Source organism: Helianthus annuus, chromosome 6 (genome assembly GCF_002127325.2).
Source record: "Helianthus annuus cultivar XRQ/B chromosome 6, HanXRQr2.0-SUNRISE, whole genome shotgun sequence".
In the NCBI taxonomy this organism is placed as follows: Eukaryota; Viridiplantae; Streptophyta; class Magnoliopsida; order Asterales; family Asteraceae; genus Helianthus; species Helianthus annuus.
The window spans coordinates 18,316,406-18,332,092 of NC_035438.2; the positions used below are offsets into that span (position 1 = coordinate 18,316,406).

The window sequence follows — 15,687 nt, forward strand, 5'->3', positions numbered from 1 at the left end:
CAAAATCGCAATGGGTTTCACCACATAGTTAAGGCTATCATCCACCTCGATGTCGTCGTAGTGGATATAGGTTGTTTCGTCCGCTAGACATTTCCAAAGATTTGACACATGAAATGTGCTATGAATTCCGCTTAATTCCTCCGGTGGTTCAAGGCGGTATGCTACCTTTCCTACCCGTTCGACAATCGTAAATGGCCCAATAAATCTCGGGCTTAATTTTCCTCTCTTTCTAAACCGGATAACCCCCTTCCATGGGGATACCTTAAGCATGACCTTGTCGCCCACCTGAAACTCAATCGATCTCCTTCTTTTGTCCGCATACGACTTTTGTCTATCTTGAGCCGCTTTCAAGTGTGCCCGAACCACATCAATCTTTTCATTAGTGGCTCGAACTATATCTTTATGGGCGAGTTCACGTGGACCCACCTCACCCCAACACACCGTGGTCTGGCACTTCCTACCGTAAAGCATTTCGTACGGTGCCATCCCGATACTAGCATGGTAGTTGTTATTGTACGAAAACTCGACCAGTGGTAGATAAACATCCCAACTACCTCTGAAGTCGATTATACATGCCCGTAGCATATCTTCCAATGTTTGTATTGTTCTTTCACTCTGTCCATCCGTCTGAGGATGGTACGCGGTGCTGATGAACAATTTGGTTCCCATTTGCCCTTGGAAATCTCGCCAAAAATTCGAAGTGAATCGGGTATCCCTATCGGACACGATGGATACCGGTACTCTGTGGCGTGCCACTATCTCATTAGTGTAAACTTCAGACATCTATTCGGACGTATATGTTTCACGTATCCGGATAAAATGAGCACTCTTGGTTAGTCTGTCAACAACTACCCATATAGCATCAAAACCGCGGTTCGTCTTTGGTAGTTTGGTTAATAGGTCCATCGTAATATGTTCCCATTTCCAAACCGGAATTTCTAATGGTTGGAGTTTACCGTATGGTTTTTGGTGTTCCACCTTGACTTGTAGGCATGTCAGGCACTTCTCCACGTGTTTCACTACATCCCTTTTCATTCCGAGCCACCAATAGTTTTGTTTCAAGTCGTTATACGTCTTGGTTGCCCCCGGATGAATGGAATAACGGGATTTGTGAGCTTCATCGAGTAGGAGCTTTTTAACTCCACATGTGTTAAAAACCCAAATTCTATCGAAACGTGTTTTCAATCCGTGGTTGCCTTCCTCGAGATCCTTGAATTGGCCAACAATTCTTTCCTTTTTCCAGTTCTCCGCCTTTACTGCTTCAACTTGTGCTCCTCGGATTCGTTCAAGTAAGCCCGAGGTCACAGTAAGCTGCATTGATTGTACTCGTATCGGGGCATAATCTGCCTTTCAGCTCAACGCATCTGCCACTACATTGGCTTTCCCGGGGTGATAGTGTATTTCACAATCATAGTCCTTGACTGTTTCCAACCATCGCCTCTGCCTCATGTATTTCACAATCATAGTCCTTGACATAGCGTAGTAGTTATTTGCAACGCATACAAAAGTCACAGTAGGAACGGCTTTAGTTAATGTTTGCTCCGCGCTTCATGGTTGGTTTACGTTACTCGAGCAGGTATGAAAGCTAGAGTTAGTTCGGTTATTTAATTTTGATATATTAATTTAGAAATCATTGTTAAATAATAAAAATAAAAATGAAAGCAAGAGTTGTTCACGATAAAACCATAGTTGCTCGGTCAGATCAGCTCGAAGGTTATGGTGTGTGTTCCTGTCACGTATCTTCGCTCGGATAACTTCTTTTTCAGCGTATGTGAGTAGTGGGTTCGTCGGTTAGTTACTTTCACCATAACTTTCTCCATAAAACACTCTACCCGAGTCCTCCAATATCATGTTATGCAAGATGATGCACGTATACATGACGTTTCTCATTTTACTTTTTTCAAGTATCCTCGATGGCTGGGTGATAATAGACCATCATTTTTTTAACACACCGAAAACCCGCTCGATATCTTTTCTTGCTGACTCTTGTTTCTTCTTGAAATACATTCTTTTCTCGTCATCTAGACACGAAAGAATTTTCACAAACGTCGCCCACTCCGGAAAAATACCGTCTGTGAGATAGTACCCATACTTATACTCTATGTCGTTTGCATAGAATGAAGTATCTGGTGCAACACCATCTATGACATCGTCAAAAAGATTCGAAGATTGTAAAACTGCGATGTCATTGTTTGCAACGTCCATGCCAAAGTACGCATGACAAATCCATAAATCTTGAGACGCGGCCGCTTGTAATATTAGGGTAGGACCATCGTGGTCACCACGATGGTGTTGCCCTTTCCAAGCGGTTGGACATGTCGCCCACTCCCAGTGCGTGCAATCAAGACCACCTAACATCCCAGGAAACCTGTGTATCCGCTGATGGGCCTCGTATAAAAGTGGAACGTCGCGCGGTTGGCATCCTCAAATATCGACTCCCGTACAGAAAGATAACACCTAATAAAATAGTGTTAATAAAAAAATAATAATAATAACAATAAAAATAATAAACTGTAAATAAAAATATAATAATAATAACAAACTTTAATTAAAAAAATAATAATAACAATAAATAAAAAATACCTTTACAGAAATTTTCAAGACAATAAAGACAGCTTCTGGCCGACGTCCTTAAATATTCATCCCACGCATCACTCGTTGTGTCGTACGCTAGTTGTCTAATTGCGGCAGTACACTTTTGTATTTCAGAGAAACTGTAATGCCCCAAAACTCGAAATTAAATTTTCTAGTATGTTACCATGTTTAATAGAATGAAATATAATAACTAGGTTATTAAACCTAGTTAATTGCCTAGCAAAACAAGTAAGGGAATGAATTGGATGACAATTGTGATCAAATAACAAACTTGAAGTGCTAAGATTGCCAAAAATGGGAACTTGAATTTGATTAAAACTAAAACCCAACACACACACTAGGTGTGTGTGCGTGTAAACGATCAGGAGAAAGGGGAAAGGGGTGCAAACCCTAATTCATAAAAGATCTTCAAATTGAAAAGGAAATTCGGCTCAAATCTAATGCATGGAGTCAAATTCATGATCATCTAGACTTCCAAAACATGAGGTAAGTTGTAGAAGTTAATTTAGTGATTTTGTATGAAGTGAGTTTATGATCAATCCATGAATTTGTATGAAATTAAGCATGTAGAGGTGTTAGAATCACCAAATAGAATTTGTGTTATGAACAATTTCAAGTAATTTGATGTTTTGACATGAAACCCACTTGGTGATGATGAAGATGATAACATGAGTGTATCACCCATGTCTAAATCATATGCAAATTCGATTGATTATGTTGTATGTGATGAATTCTTGTTCGTTGGGTTGAAGTATAGCATGAAATTTATTGATGCTTAGTTGTGTTGACGAATGAATGCAAGAAGAAGGAATGAAAGCATGAATGGGTTGTACATTAGGCTTAGATAGTAGTACACATACCAAGTGTTTGATGAAATGTCTAGGTGAAGTTAGAATGTGAGATTATTTGAAAAGATTTGATGAAACTAAATCTGTCCAAAAAGTTACAGCCGAATTTAATCGGCTGTAACCGGGCCAAATCTTGCAAGAAACTGATGTTTATTGAGTTTGTGATGAACTTCGAGGAAAAAAACTTTCAAACCCAACTGGAATTGCATTTTTTCGACGAAAAATGAACGTTTTATGAATTTTTCCGTATCGAAGGTTCAGGCTGCGTTTTCTGGCAGAATTTGCAGCCCATTACGAATGTTATAACTCAATTTAGGAATTGAGTTATGATCTCAAATTTTTACTGTAGATAGCTTCAGGAGGTTATGCAATTCACCAACTGGAATTATGTAAATCGGATAATCGAGGATCTTTAAATGAATTTTTCTGTGGGCTGCAGTCAGAAAGTGATGAATCTGATTGTTGCTTAGTAAATGATTTTTTATAAATCTTTGGCCAGGGATAACCCCTCCGAGGGGCACGTCACATAAAAAGATCGTAATTTTTACAAGCTCATAAGTACAGTAAACGGATGTCCCAAAACAGCCTATTTTTAGTGAATTGAGTTATGCATGTTAGTGAATGAATTGACTAATGAAAGTCAAATGTGGAATATGAATTTGATATGATCGTTAACATGTACAATTGTGTATGCTAACAAGAATGTCATTTCGATGACATGAAAGTATAGGAATCATGTCGAGACGGACTCAAGCACGAAAGGCTAAAGGGTCAAGAGGAGGCAAGGAAACGGATACGAACACGGATGCATAAGGTAAGTGATTTCCGGAATCACTTCTTAATTTGTTTAAGTAAAGTTATGTACCAGTTATTTAATTTAAGCATGATAATCGAAGTCAAATAAGGTTTGGTTGTACGAAATCGATGATTTTCGCTAGTAGACCGAACGGGTCAAAATGAGGTCTTATTGCTATACCGGAATGGTTGCATAAGTAATGATTACGGTATTATAATCGGGTAATGGGTAGAATTGCGTATAAGCACGCTAACCGAGAAATGAAGACGCGGGCTAATAGTCAAAGGACTCGGTTGTGAGTTATGATTAAATGGATAAACAATTTCACTTATGGAAATTGTACTACAAAGTTCAATTACGTATAATTGAATGGGATGAATGAGTTTAACACATACCGGGTATCGGGTGCATAAACCCCAAGTACGAAACTTCGATAATGTAAGACTTTTATAGCTATAATGTTCATGTAAGTCTTGGGTTAAAACAAGTTAGACATGTCTACTTTTGGGTTGAAAGGTTTGTGTTGTCGAAAGGTTGTTTATGAAAATGTTATGTTGTTAAAATGTTGTTTATGAAAGGTTTATGTTGTCGAAAGGTTGTTTATGAAAATGTTATGTTGTTAAAAAATTGTCAAAATTTATCAAGATTCTTTACTTAACATGTTGGTCGAATGCTTTATATTTGGGGTGTTATAGTAACTTATCCCGTGACCTTTAAAGAGTCCCGAAATGTTTTCCAAACTCATTGTAGAGTGTTTATGAGATACGATGAGCACGTACGTAAGTTTAAGAGGGAATGAAATAAGTCTAAAGGCACGTACAAGTATGGGTATGGATTTACATCCATGTTAGTAATGGAATCCATACGTAAGCATGTTTAGAAATGAATACGTACGTAGGACAATACGTATGAGACTTATTTATATGAATGTTTTTTATTGGGATATATGTTAGTATAATCATATGAGATTGTAAATAGTATGCAAGAGCTTGTATGTAGGCATGTATGTATGTATATATATATATATATGTGTGTGTGTGTGTATGTATGTATGTATGTATGTATGTATGTATGTATGTATGTATGTATGTATGTATGTATGTATGTATGTATGTATGTATGTATGTATGTATGTATGTATGTATGTATGTATGTATGTATGAATATATGTGTGAATGTACGTATGCACGAAGTAGGAATTATCACCCATATAGAATGGTGCATGGATGTATGTATACATGGTTTCAATACGTTGGGTATTTACGTTACTAATAGTGTGCCTTGAGAATGTATGTAATGCAGGTACATTATTGAAGTCTCACCAAGGATTATCACAAAAATAATCTTGAATTAAACATTAATGGGCATCTAACCGATCTCGTTCAAGAGCCGGTTGTCTGGTACGCGATGTAGAGGATTGGGTTTCTTCCCGCAAATATTTGATCGTCTCCTGCATCACTACGATAATCATATCGTCAAGAACACCATTGGATGAAGAGCTCGACGAATCGGATGACATTCTTAAAAATGATTGGATAGAATTTATGCGTTTTTTTGTGATTGGTGTGTGTTTTAGTTTGTGATAGGTTTGTATATATATTAGAATTAAAAAAAAAACTTTTTTCTTAAATGAACGTTGAGCAACGGTCATCTTTGACCAAAAATTTAAAAAATCCCAAATTCGGTCCGTTAACACAATGGCGAGTACACTATAGCGCCCCCCTTTTACTTCCCTGGGTGTGGTCAATAGTGGCCCGGGGCGCCAAAATATCTGATGTGGCTGGGTGACGTTAAGCCACAACCTGGCTTTAGTTGGTTTTACACATGTTCCATCAAAGAATCCTACTTTTTTTTTTTTAATTTGTAAAGCAAGAATCATAGCGTTTGACCAAATAACATAATTTTTTAGTTTCAGTCAGTTTCTCACTAATAATGGACACATTAGTAGTGTCAGAAGGATGCACGTAGAACGGATTACCAAAATAAACTAGGGGACGAACAATGTAATTTACTCTCAAACAAAAAAATAAATAGTAATAACTAATAAGAAGTATGCTGCATTATTAGGGTTACAGAAAATAATATTATATAGTTTGTTTGGACGCCATTGGCCATGCTGTGGAAAAAATCGAAGTCAGTGCTTCGATTATGTGATTCATGTTCTATTAATAATTCAACAACAAGAAGATTTCTTGTGTCGATCGTGGGGAAAACAGAAGATGAAAGGAAGGCTCTTTTCGAAGCGGATAACATTAGAAAAGGCAGATCCTTCAAGACCGTCGAAGAGAAGGAGAAGGTTTTTCGGTTCTGGAAGTTGATCAGGCTCATTGAACACCCAGACCCCATCGATAAGCTAGCCTACCGGAACCTCCAAGTCCGAACCAAACGGTAAAGTTTGATAATAAAAAATAGAATAGATAGGTTTTGGGTCTAAACTCCTTAGTGCTTCAAATGAAATCACCCATTGTTGACATCAAAACTCAAATCATAAGAGTCAACATTTTGATCATATTTACTTTGGGGAATTGGCCTGTAATAATCCCACCTAGACCTTGGCCATTAATAATCCCACCTCAGAATATTCCCTCCACCAGTCTCACCTTTCACCTATTTTTCCTACAATGGTCCCCCGTTAAAAAAACTTAACGGAGTTAAGCTTTTTTTCCAAATTACAAACAGATTTTTTTGGGCTTTTGATCAGAACAATGATACGAGTCCATTGATGTAAAACTTACTTAGAAATGGTGCTTCAAGTGACTTGATTTTGGTTAATTGGAAATTTAAACACCCGAATTGAAGCGTCGTTTTCATCGTTTGGATCACCGCTTCGAGGCAAGTTTTACATCAATGGACTCGTATTGTCGTTCTAATCAAAAGCCCTAAAAAATCTGTTTATAATTTGGAAAAAAGCTTAACCCCGTTAAGTTTTTTTAACGGAGGACCATTGTAGGAAAAATAGGTGAAAGGTGGGACTAGTGGGGGTAATATTCTGAGGTGGGATTATTAATGGCCAATAAGGTCTAGGTGGGATTATTACAGGCCAATTCTCCTATTTACTTTTAATGTGATTATTTGAGAAATTATTACCATCTATTGTGATCTGCATCCGCGCACTAGCTCAGCCGCTTTCTTTGTTTTTGTTGCAGGGTTGATCAGGATTGAGATGAAAGTTCTTTGGATTCTCAGATTATGCTTTGGACCTTAATTTATTTTCGTTAAGCTTTAGACTTTTTTAATTTGCATTTATTTTGGTTGATGTATTTTGATTATGCACTTTGGTATTCAAGTATTTCTTTTGAGCTTAGTTGTTCTGCTGTGAGCTCCTGTTCCTTACATGGATGTTACCCCACGCTTTGCTGTGGAGTTTGTTAGCTTGCAACGTTTAGACGTGTTTTGTTGAGTAATAAAAACCATTGGTTGGCATTAGGTATGTGTTTTAGTTACTAGTACACGCAAAAGTGGTGTTTGTTGTGACATAGCGTAGTTATTTGCAAAGCATACAAAAGTCACAGTAAGAACCGCTTTAGTACTGTTTGCTCCGCGCTTCATGTGGGTTTACGTTACACGAACAGGTATGAAAGCTAGAGTTGGTTCGGTTCAACCCATCCGTTGCGACGGGAATTGGGTTGATATCGATTCAGTGCGTTGAAAACGAAAAGAAAAATAACACTTGAAAATTTATTAAAGGACATTTGGTTTTTCGATTTCTATGCAAGTGCTATAGCAAAAAAGGGAACAAATCCAAAAAAATAGTCGTAGTTTAAGTAATGTTAGAGCGGTCATTAAGGTTGATGCTCAAACCTCATGGACACGTTTATCTACCCAACTTTGTCTTAAATGTGAAAGCATTCATCCATATCCTTTTGGATACAACACTGGTAATTTTGTTCATTTCTAATCACTTTTTTAATTAATTAGTATTTGTTCATCTCTTATCGCTTTTTTAATTAATCAGTATTAGTATATAGTCACTTGGCAAGGTAAGGTTGACAAAGGTGGATAACAATTTTTTTTTAGGGAAAATTACAAAGATAGCCGTTAACCAACTTAAATTTCTAAAATGGTCAGCTCATGTGTTAGTGGAGGAACGCATCACAGACCCAGCAGTTGTGTTGTGTCTGGTTGTCACATTGTTGCATCCTTCAAAAGGACGATGACACGTGTCGAGCAGGGGAGTTGTGGCCGAACGACGCATCAGCGCCGCCTTCCGAATATGCGTCACAGTCGGCTTGCGTCTGGCTTATTTGGTTGCGCTTGGCTCAGACGCAATATGTTTTTTATGATTATGCCGATGTGTCGGCCCCGGCGTCTCCCGTGCATCGCCGGCACAAGAGAAGTGTCGGTCATCGAAGCATCTGTGTGGACACCTCCCACGCGTCGCCGGCGCAAGAGAAGTGGCAGTCTTCAAAGCGTCAGTGCGGACGCCTCCCATGCGTTGCCCGCACAAGCCTGTGTTGATATTAACTTTTTTTAATTTTGTGATTAACTTTAAAAAAATTAATAAAACTAAGCTGATGCATCTCAAGCCATTATTGGAAAACCGTTTTTTTTTAAGAAACAAATAACAAGGTTGCGTATTTATAGACTCGACAAAATAATATGATATTTAAATTAAATAAAATTAAAAAGAAATGTGGAAAAGAAAATAAAATTCGAGGAGTCAGCCTAGCCAAAACGAGTAGTCAGCCAAGCCACAAGGAGGAAAGTCTGCATCGAAGCCCTTACAAACTAATGGATGTAAACAAATAGCACGCCCTTCCACTAAAACGGGGAGGAATGCCTGGGCGCGGGTTCAATTCCCGTCGTTCGCCCATGTTATTATGATTTCAAGGGCGCCATATTCTAGGAGCCCAAACTATGTGATTGAATAAATCCTCCTCTATCTGTTGCCGGTCGAGGGCTCCTTCCCCCTCTTCAAACTCCGATTCGTCTTTTTCATAGAGAAATCTCTGATCAAGGATAGAACAAGATCCTTTTTGCATCATATCTAAGGGATTCCTTAGTTCGGGTCGAAGAAGCAATGTCACTCGATCCTTATCAAACTGGCTGCATGTCCGTGAGGATCCCACCAGAGCGCCTTCCACTTCTAATAGGCCACGAACTAGACCAGAATCATTCTCAACGAGTCCATAAGGAGTGATCCCATTTTTTTCATCGGGTCCGGGTAGAGACCAAAGATCTTGAGTGACCGATCCGGCAGAACAACTCAAAAGATAAAGAAGTATCGTTAATTTCTTCATGCTCGTTCCAAGTTCGAAGTACCAATTGTACAAATAAAAATCCACTTCGTTACATGATTTCTTTTTCATATAGATAGATATAGGATCTATGGGGCAATTACTTAAAAGTACATTTTGTGCTACAGCCCTTCCCAAGCCAAAACGAGGAGTCAGTCAAGCTAAATAAAGCAACCAAAATGAGCCACAATGAGGAGTCAGCCCGACACATCAGCCACCTTTTTGGCTTTGATAAGTCAACTATCGACTCAATTCATGATTCTTGACACGTGTCAGTATCACCTTAACGGACGCAATAACTGACATATCAAAACATCCCATGTTTAAGGCGTTAGGCTGCTCGGTATGGTCTCCGGCTTCCCTCCGGCGCCGCCACATCACCACCGTCCTCCCACGCCGCCCCCCCTCCGTCCCGTCCTCCCCGTCCAAGTTGTGCCGTCTGCGACGGACCAAACAGGTGGGCCTCCCCCGGCGACGCCAGTCCTCCCACGCCGCCCCCTCCGTCTTCATCCCGTCGCTGGCTTCCCTCTGTCACCATACCCACCAGCCTTATTCCAAAAACTCATGAGAGTGACATTTAGTAATTTAGTAATGTTATTTCCCATTAATAATATTACTGTCGACTTGTGGGCAAAAGTTAATTTCAAACCTAAAAGAATTTGTGGGGTCCATCAACATCCAGTGGACCAGTACCATCTGGAGCTCTTGTCGCGTCATCAACCCCACCTCATTATCATAAGATTCTTTTACCAATTAAGCTTATATTATATTATTACTAGGTTATCTTCCCGTGTATTACACAGGTTGAACCATAAAATTTTATAAAAGTCCTAGCTTTATAAATAAATTACATATTACATTAAATAAAAGTTAATATTTGATGTATTAATGTTGTTTTGCTTATTCTAACAACCTAATTAGATTGTATTTTGTCACCAAACAACATATGAAACTCAAAAATCTCATCACAATCAAAGAGCAAAGAAAACTTGTTAACCTTATCATAGTCAATGACCACCTAAGATGAATCATAACCTGTTTAACCAATGTTCTACAATCAGTCGACCCGATTAAATACATCTACAACTTCATTACTACCCGATAACCAACATTTAGATGAAGGGGTTATATGGATCGTGTTTAGTTTACATGATTTTAAATGCATACCGGCTACAAATAGATATATGAGTGAGTTCGTGTCTCTTGGTTTTTTTTTTTTTTTTTTTTTTTTTTTGAGACTTCGGTTCTTTAGTTATTTTATCACATTAATTAATTTAAAGGGTTTTTTAATGACTAACATAATAATTTTATTAGAAATCTAGGGACATTGGAAGTCCAAAAATTGAAGAATTTTATTAATTCGTAGAGGCAATTAAAGTATTACGAATTCGTGCATTAAAGTATTTTTTTAAATAAATACCAAAAATAAAGATTTTTATTAGGAATCTAGGCACAATAAAATTAAAGATTTGGGCAATGGAAGTCCAATTGGTAGCTCGGATGATAGAAAGGGGCAATGGAAAGATTAAAAAAACACAATTAAAATTAACCATTTAATTAAATAAGATTGATTAAAAATTTGAATGAGGTGATAATAGATCGAATGTGAGTGATTTAAGGAGCAAAACTAATCTATCAACTTTTTGGATAATATATTGGAGCCGGAAACATATTGTGATATCCACATATATTGTGATATCTTCAATGAATGACATGTGTCCCTCAATCGGTTTCTTTTATTATATTACTAGGTTATAACCCCGTGTATTACACGGGTTGAATAAATGAATTTTATATGCCAAATAATAAAACATTGTCTTTTTAAAAGCCTCCTTTATTGCACGGGTTGAAGAAAATGTAATTTTATATATTAAATAATAAAATAAGTTATATCTATAAGAACCATATGCATTGTACGGGTCGAATAAATGTAATATTATATACCAAATAATTAAAAAATTATATCTTTAAAACCATTGTATTACACGGGTTGAATAAATGTAACATTGTTTACCAAATAATAAAAAAGTTATATTTTTAAAAACCCCCGTGTATTACATGGGTTGAATAAATATGATTTTATATACTAAATAATAAAAAATATATTTAAAAAAACTAACGGATTTTTTTTTATTTAAAGTAGGATAAGATTGAATATTAATTTGAACTAAGGGATTTTTTTATATTTAAAATAGGATAAGATTGAATATTAATCTTTATTTATTTAGTTAATATAAGATTGAAAAATCATATGATTGAATAGGTGGAAGGTTGTATTATGATAAATCGGTTAACCGTACTGAATGATAAAGATAATAGTGATTGTTTAACAAATTAATTAATCGAATTTAACAGAAATATTTGTGATGTTAGGCAGATTGTTTTTTAATTATTTGAAAGTTAATATCAACTTTGGAATTCGTATGAATTCTTATTAGATTTGATTAAATATTATTGATAGTAAAAATTTGTATTAGATTAGATTTTAGATTTGATTAAATATTATTAATTAAATAAGAATTTGTATTAATTTAGATTAAATATTATTATTTTTAGTATTATTAATAATTTTAATCAATTAAATGAGAGAATGACAAGTGTCCCAAAACAGGTTTCTTTTATTATATAGTATAGATTATATAGATATAGATAATTATTATAATATACAATATAAACACACACATACATATCTAATAAAATATATTTTATGTTCATACATATTGATTTAGTTCTGTAATTATTTTCGTTGTTCCTCTTTAACTCTAGGGTTCCAGCTCCGTTAAAAACGGTTTAATGTAATCTAATCTAAACTTTTCAAAAAAAAATGTAATTTAGAGAATAATTTAAGATAATAATATCAATTTTATCATTGTTGCAATCAAATAACAAAAAGTAAACACCATTAGTAACACTTTTTTTAATTAATGAGTTAATTTATGTTAAGCCGATAGTTCCTTCAGCTTAAAATTATCATCAACATTACTACTTCAATTTATCTGAACAGAGTATTTATCCTTTGACGTAAAACTGTTATCAACATTGTAGTTTTGTTTATTTGAATAATATTTTTTTTCCTTCGACGTAGATTATTATCAGCAATACTATTTTAGTGTATCTGAATAAAAAGTTTACACCACTTAAAGGTGATAATCATAATATACTATTTTTTATTTTCTCCGTAGTTTAAATGTAAGTTTTTTTTTTTTTTTTTTTTTTTTTTTTTTTTTTTTGTAATTTTGAAGTTTAATGTTAATAGTGCAAGGATAGAGTGTGTATGCATATAATATAATATACGAAGAGAAGAGTGTGTATGCATATAATAATTAAGCTTCGTGATGTCCAATCCAATAATGCAGAATTACGTACAAAGTCCAGTGTTTAAATACTGTATTTATTATTTGAACAAAACCTACTTTTGTCTCACCATATCAATTATCATTTATGTATTTACCTTTGGCTTTACCCTCTCTTTTTTTTTTCTCATCAATTACATCATTTTTCTCTTGAAAAATTCATACATTATTAAAAACATTATTATTTTATCATGTTATGTTTCAATTTTATAATAACAATACTTTTTATGAAGTTAAAAATAAACGTTTTTTTGTATTTTTGTTTTAGAAGTTATTTTCATCGATTTTTTACTGTTGTCAAACATACTTAAATGCATAAATATACTTGAAAATTAATTTTACAAAAAAGAAAGTTATATGGATAACTATATTAAAAGAAAAGTGAAAGACAAATATAATCAGAAAAAACAGTTTTTTAAAAGTAATTCAAAAAATCTGTTGATTCGATTATTGAAAAATAAGGTAAACAAATATGATAGGAAAATGAAGTAAATGTGAGTTAACACCACCCTTCTTTTAATGGTGAGAAAACTCGGTAGGAGCCGAACTTTTAAAAATTTAATATTTTATACTAACTTTTTTTTATAAACTTAATTAATATATTATGAACGAAAAATCGAAGAGACCGAGGGTTCCCTGGCCCAATAAAACTTTGCCAATGCCTTTCCTAATATTATATGCTCCTGTTTACGGATATAAAAAGTTAGATAATCCCTTTCAAATTCGGCTATCATAGTGTGCAGGGAGGACCTTTTAACAAGGTTTGTGATTTCGAGGGGTACATGATTTTTTAAAAAATATCAATATATATATATACACATATATAGGGAGGGGCTCATGCGAGAACTCCATTTATTGTGAGAACCACGAGAACCAATGTGAACACAACCTAAAATAGCTAAAAAAAGCCTAAAAAAACCAAACCCCCACCCCCCCCCCCCCCATCCCCCAAAAAAACCTAAACAACCCCCCCCCCCCCCAAAAAAAAAATAAACCTAACCCCCCCCCCCCCCAAGCTAAAATGCTAAAAACTAAACCCCCAAAAAACCTAAAAAAATCTAGAAAAAATCTAAATTTTTTTTTAATATTTTTTATGCTCAAATCGCTACTTTTAGTGGCCAAAAAAAATTTTTTTTTTTTTAAATTAAATTTTTTTTGCCTTCGAAAAGTAGCGATTTTTATATAAAAATATTAAAAAAATGTGTGATTTTTAGCTATTTTTAGGCATTTTTGGTTGTGTTCACATTTGTTCTCGCGGTTCTCGCAATAAGAGGTGCTTCTCACATGATCTTCTCCCTATATATATATATATATATATATATATATATATATATATATATATATATATATATATATATATATATACTAGACGTATACCCGCGCGATGCGGCGGGACGACAATTTACAACGCAGTTTTTGTTTACTGTGAGTTTATCAATTTTCTCGTGATACATTGTATTATACGTTTGTTAAGTTTCTTATTTGTAGCATCCGTGTATGGCGTATACCATGAGCCTTACAGGCTTTTAAAAAATAACAAACATGCTATTAAGAAAATATCAATCACAAACATAGTATTAAAAAAAACGAACACGCGTGCCAAAACTGCATTAGCTAGCAATGAATGCTATGAGCAATGTACAACCCGCAATCTATATCCCATCAGATGAAGTAAATCTGAGAAAAAAAAAAACTATAGTTGCACTTTGAAAGGGGAGCAGTCTGCCATCTATATAGGGTGGTGAGCAGCCAATCGGCTGCGAGGACAATTTACAACGCAGTACAACACGACAACTAATAATGTTGAGATGGTATTATAGTTTCTAAGGATTTTTCACCTTTATCATACATATTTTTAGGTTGGTCGTACCGGCAACAGGGAAAAGAAACAATTTCGGCAAGGAGGGGGCAGTGTTCTCGCACCCTTTTTCCTCTCTTTGCTTCCCACTCTATCATAAAGGAGTCAAAGATTGGCTTAATTGGTGAGTACTTCTCCATTTCCGACCATCTTTCCCGAACTCATGTCCATGTGAAGTGATTTGTTGGAAGGTACCCTTTTTCAATGGTGCTTTCTGGGCGTAAATCCATCCTTAATACTAATTTACTTTGAAAAGCTTAGCTTTCAAAAAATACGAATCTTAATATCCTTAGTATTAATTTACTTTGAAAAGGTTAGGTTTCAAAAATATAAGAATCTTAATCTATAGTATGCTAACGTTCTATATAATCATTTTTCCTTTATTTTATTATTATGAGTTACACTAAAACTTAATCATGAATAGAATGAAATATCTAATTATCTACTGATCGCAAGTCCTAACAAATTCATGTGGCTAATTTAACACACAATCTATTAGGTAGTTTGTTATGTAAATATAAAATATATTTGTGCAAGGTATTATTGTTATATATTTCACAACTACATTATATTTTCGTGATATATAGTTTACCGTTAGTTTATCAATCGTTTCGTGATATATTGTAGGGGTGATCACGGTTCAGTTTCAAATCGTAAAACCGCCAAAACCAATCTTCGGTTTGGTTTCGCGGTCATTTTCTTTCTTCAAACATTTGGCTTGTCGATTTAATAATCTTCAAAACGTAGCGACTGACCAGACTGTTGATGCTTTTAACTATGATTAAAATCTTCAAAACGTAGCCGCTAGTTTGATTTTCGTGATATGTTGGCACTTGATTTACTATTAATTTATCGATTCTTTAATGATATACTTTTATTAATTTTTTTTAGCTGTTAGTTTATTAATCTTTTCATCAAATCAAACATAATGCTTTAACCATAAATCATTAATCGATACAAATACGAAGTGCAATATGCTGAACATCATAAATTTGTTAAC

The 15,687-nt window shown here is 35.0% G+C and overlaps 1 protein-coding gene and 1 long non-coding RNA gene across 2 annotated transcripts; one reads left to right on the top strand and one right to left on the bottom strand.

Moving 5' to 3' along the window:
• Positions 1-1,935: 1,935 nt before the first annotated feature.
• On the bottom strand, positions 1,936-2,358 carry LOC110944458. The gene has a single exon (XM_022186122.1). It carries the CDS (start codon positions 2,356-2,358, stop codon positions 1,936-1,938), a length of 423 nt encoding a protein of 140 aa, XP_022041814.1.
• A 3,970-nt stretch (positions 2,359-6,328) lies between these two features.
• LOC110863806 lies at positions 6,329-7,543 on the top strand. The gene is made up of 2 exons (XR_002549380.2): positions 6,329-6,627; positions 7,386-7,543. It is a non-coding gene; the product is annotated as an uncharacterized LOC110863806 (long non-coding RNA).
• The last annotated feature ends 8,144 nt before the right edge of the window (positions 7,544-15,687 follow it).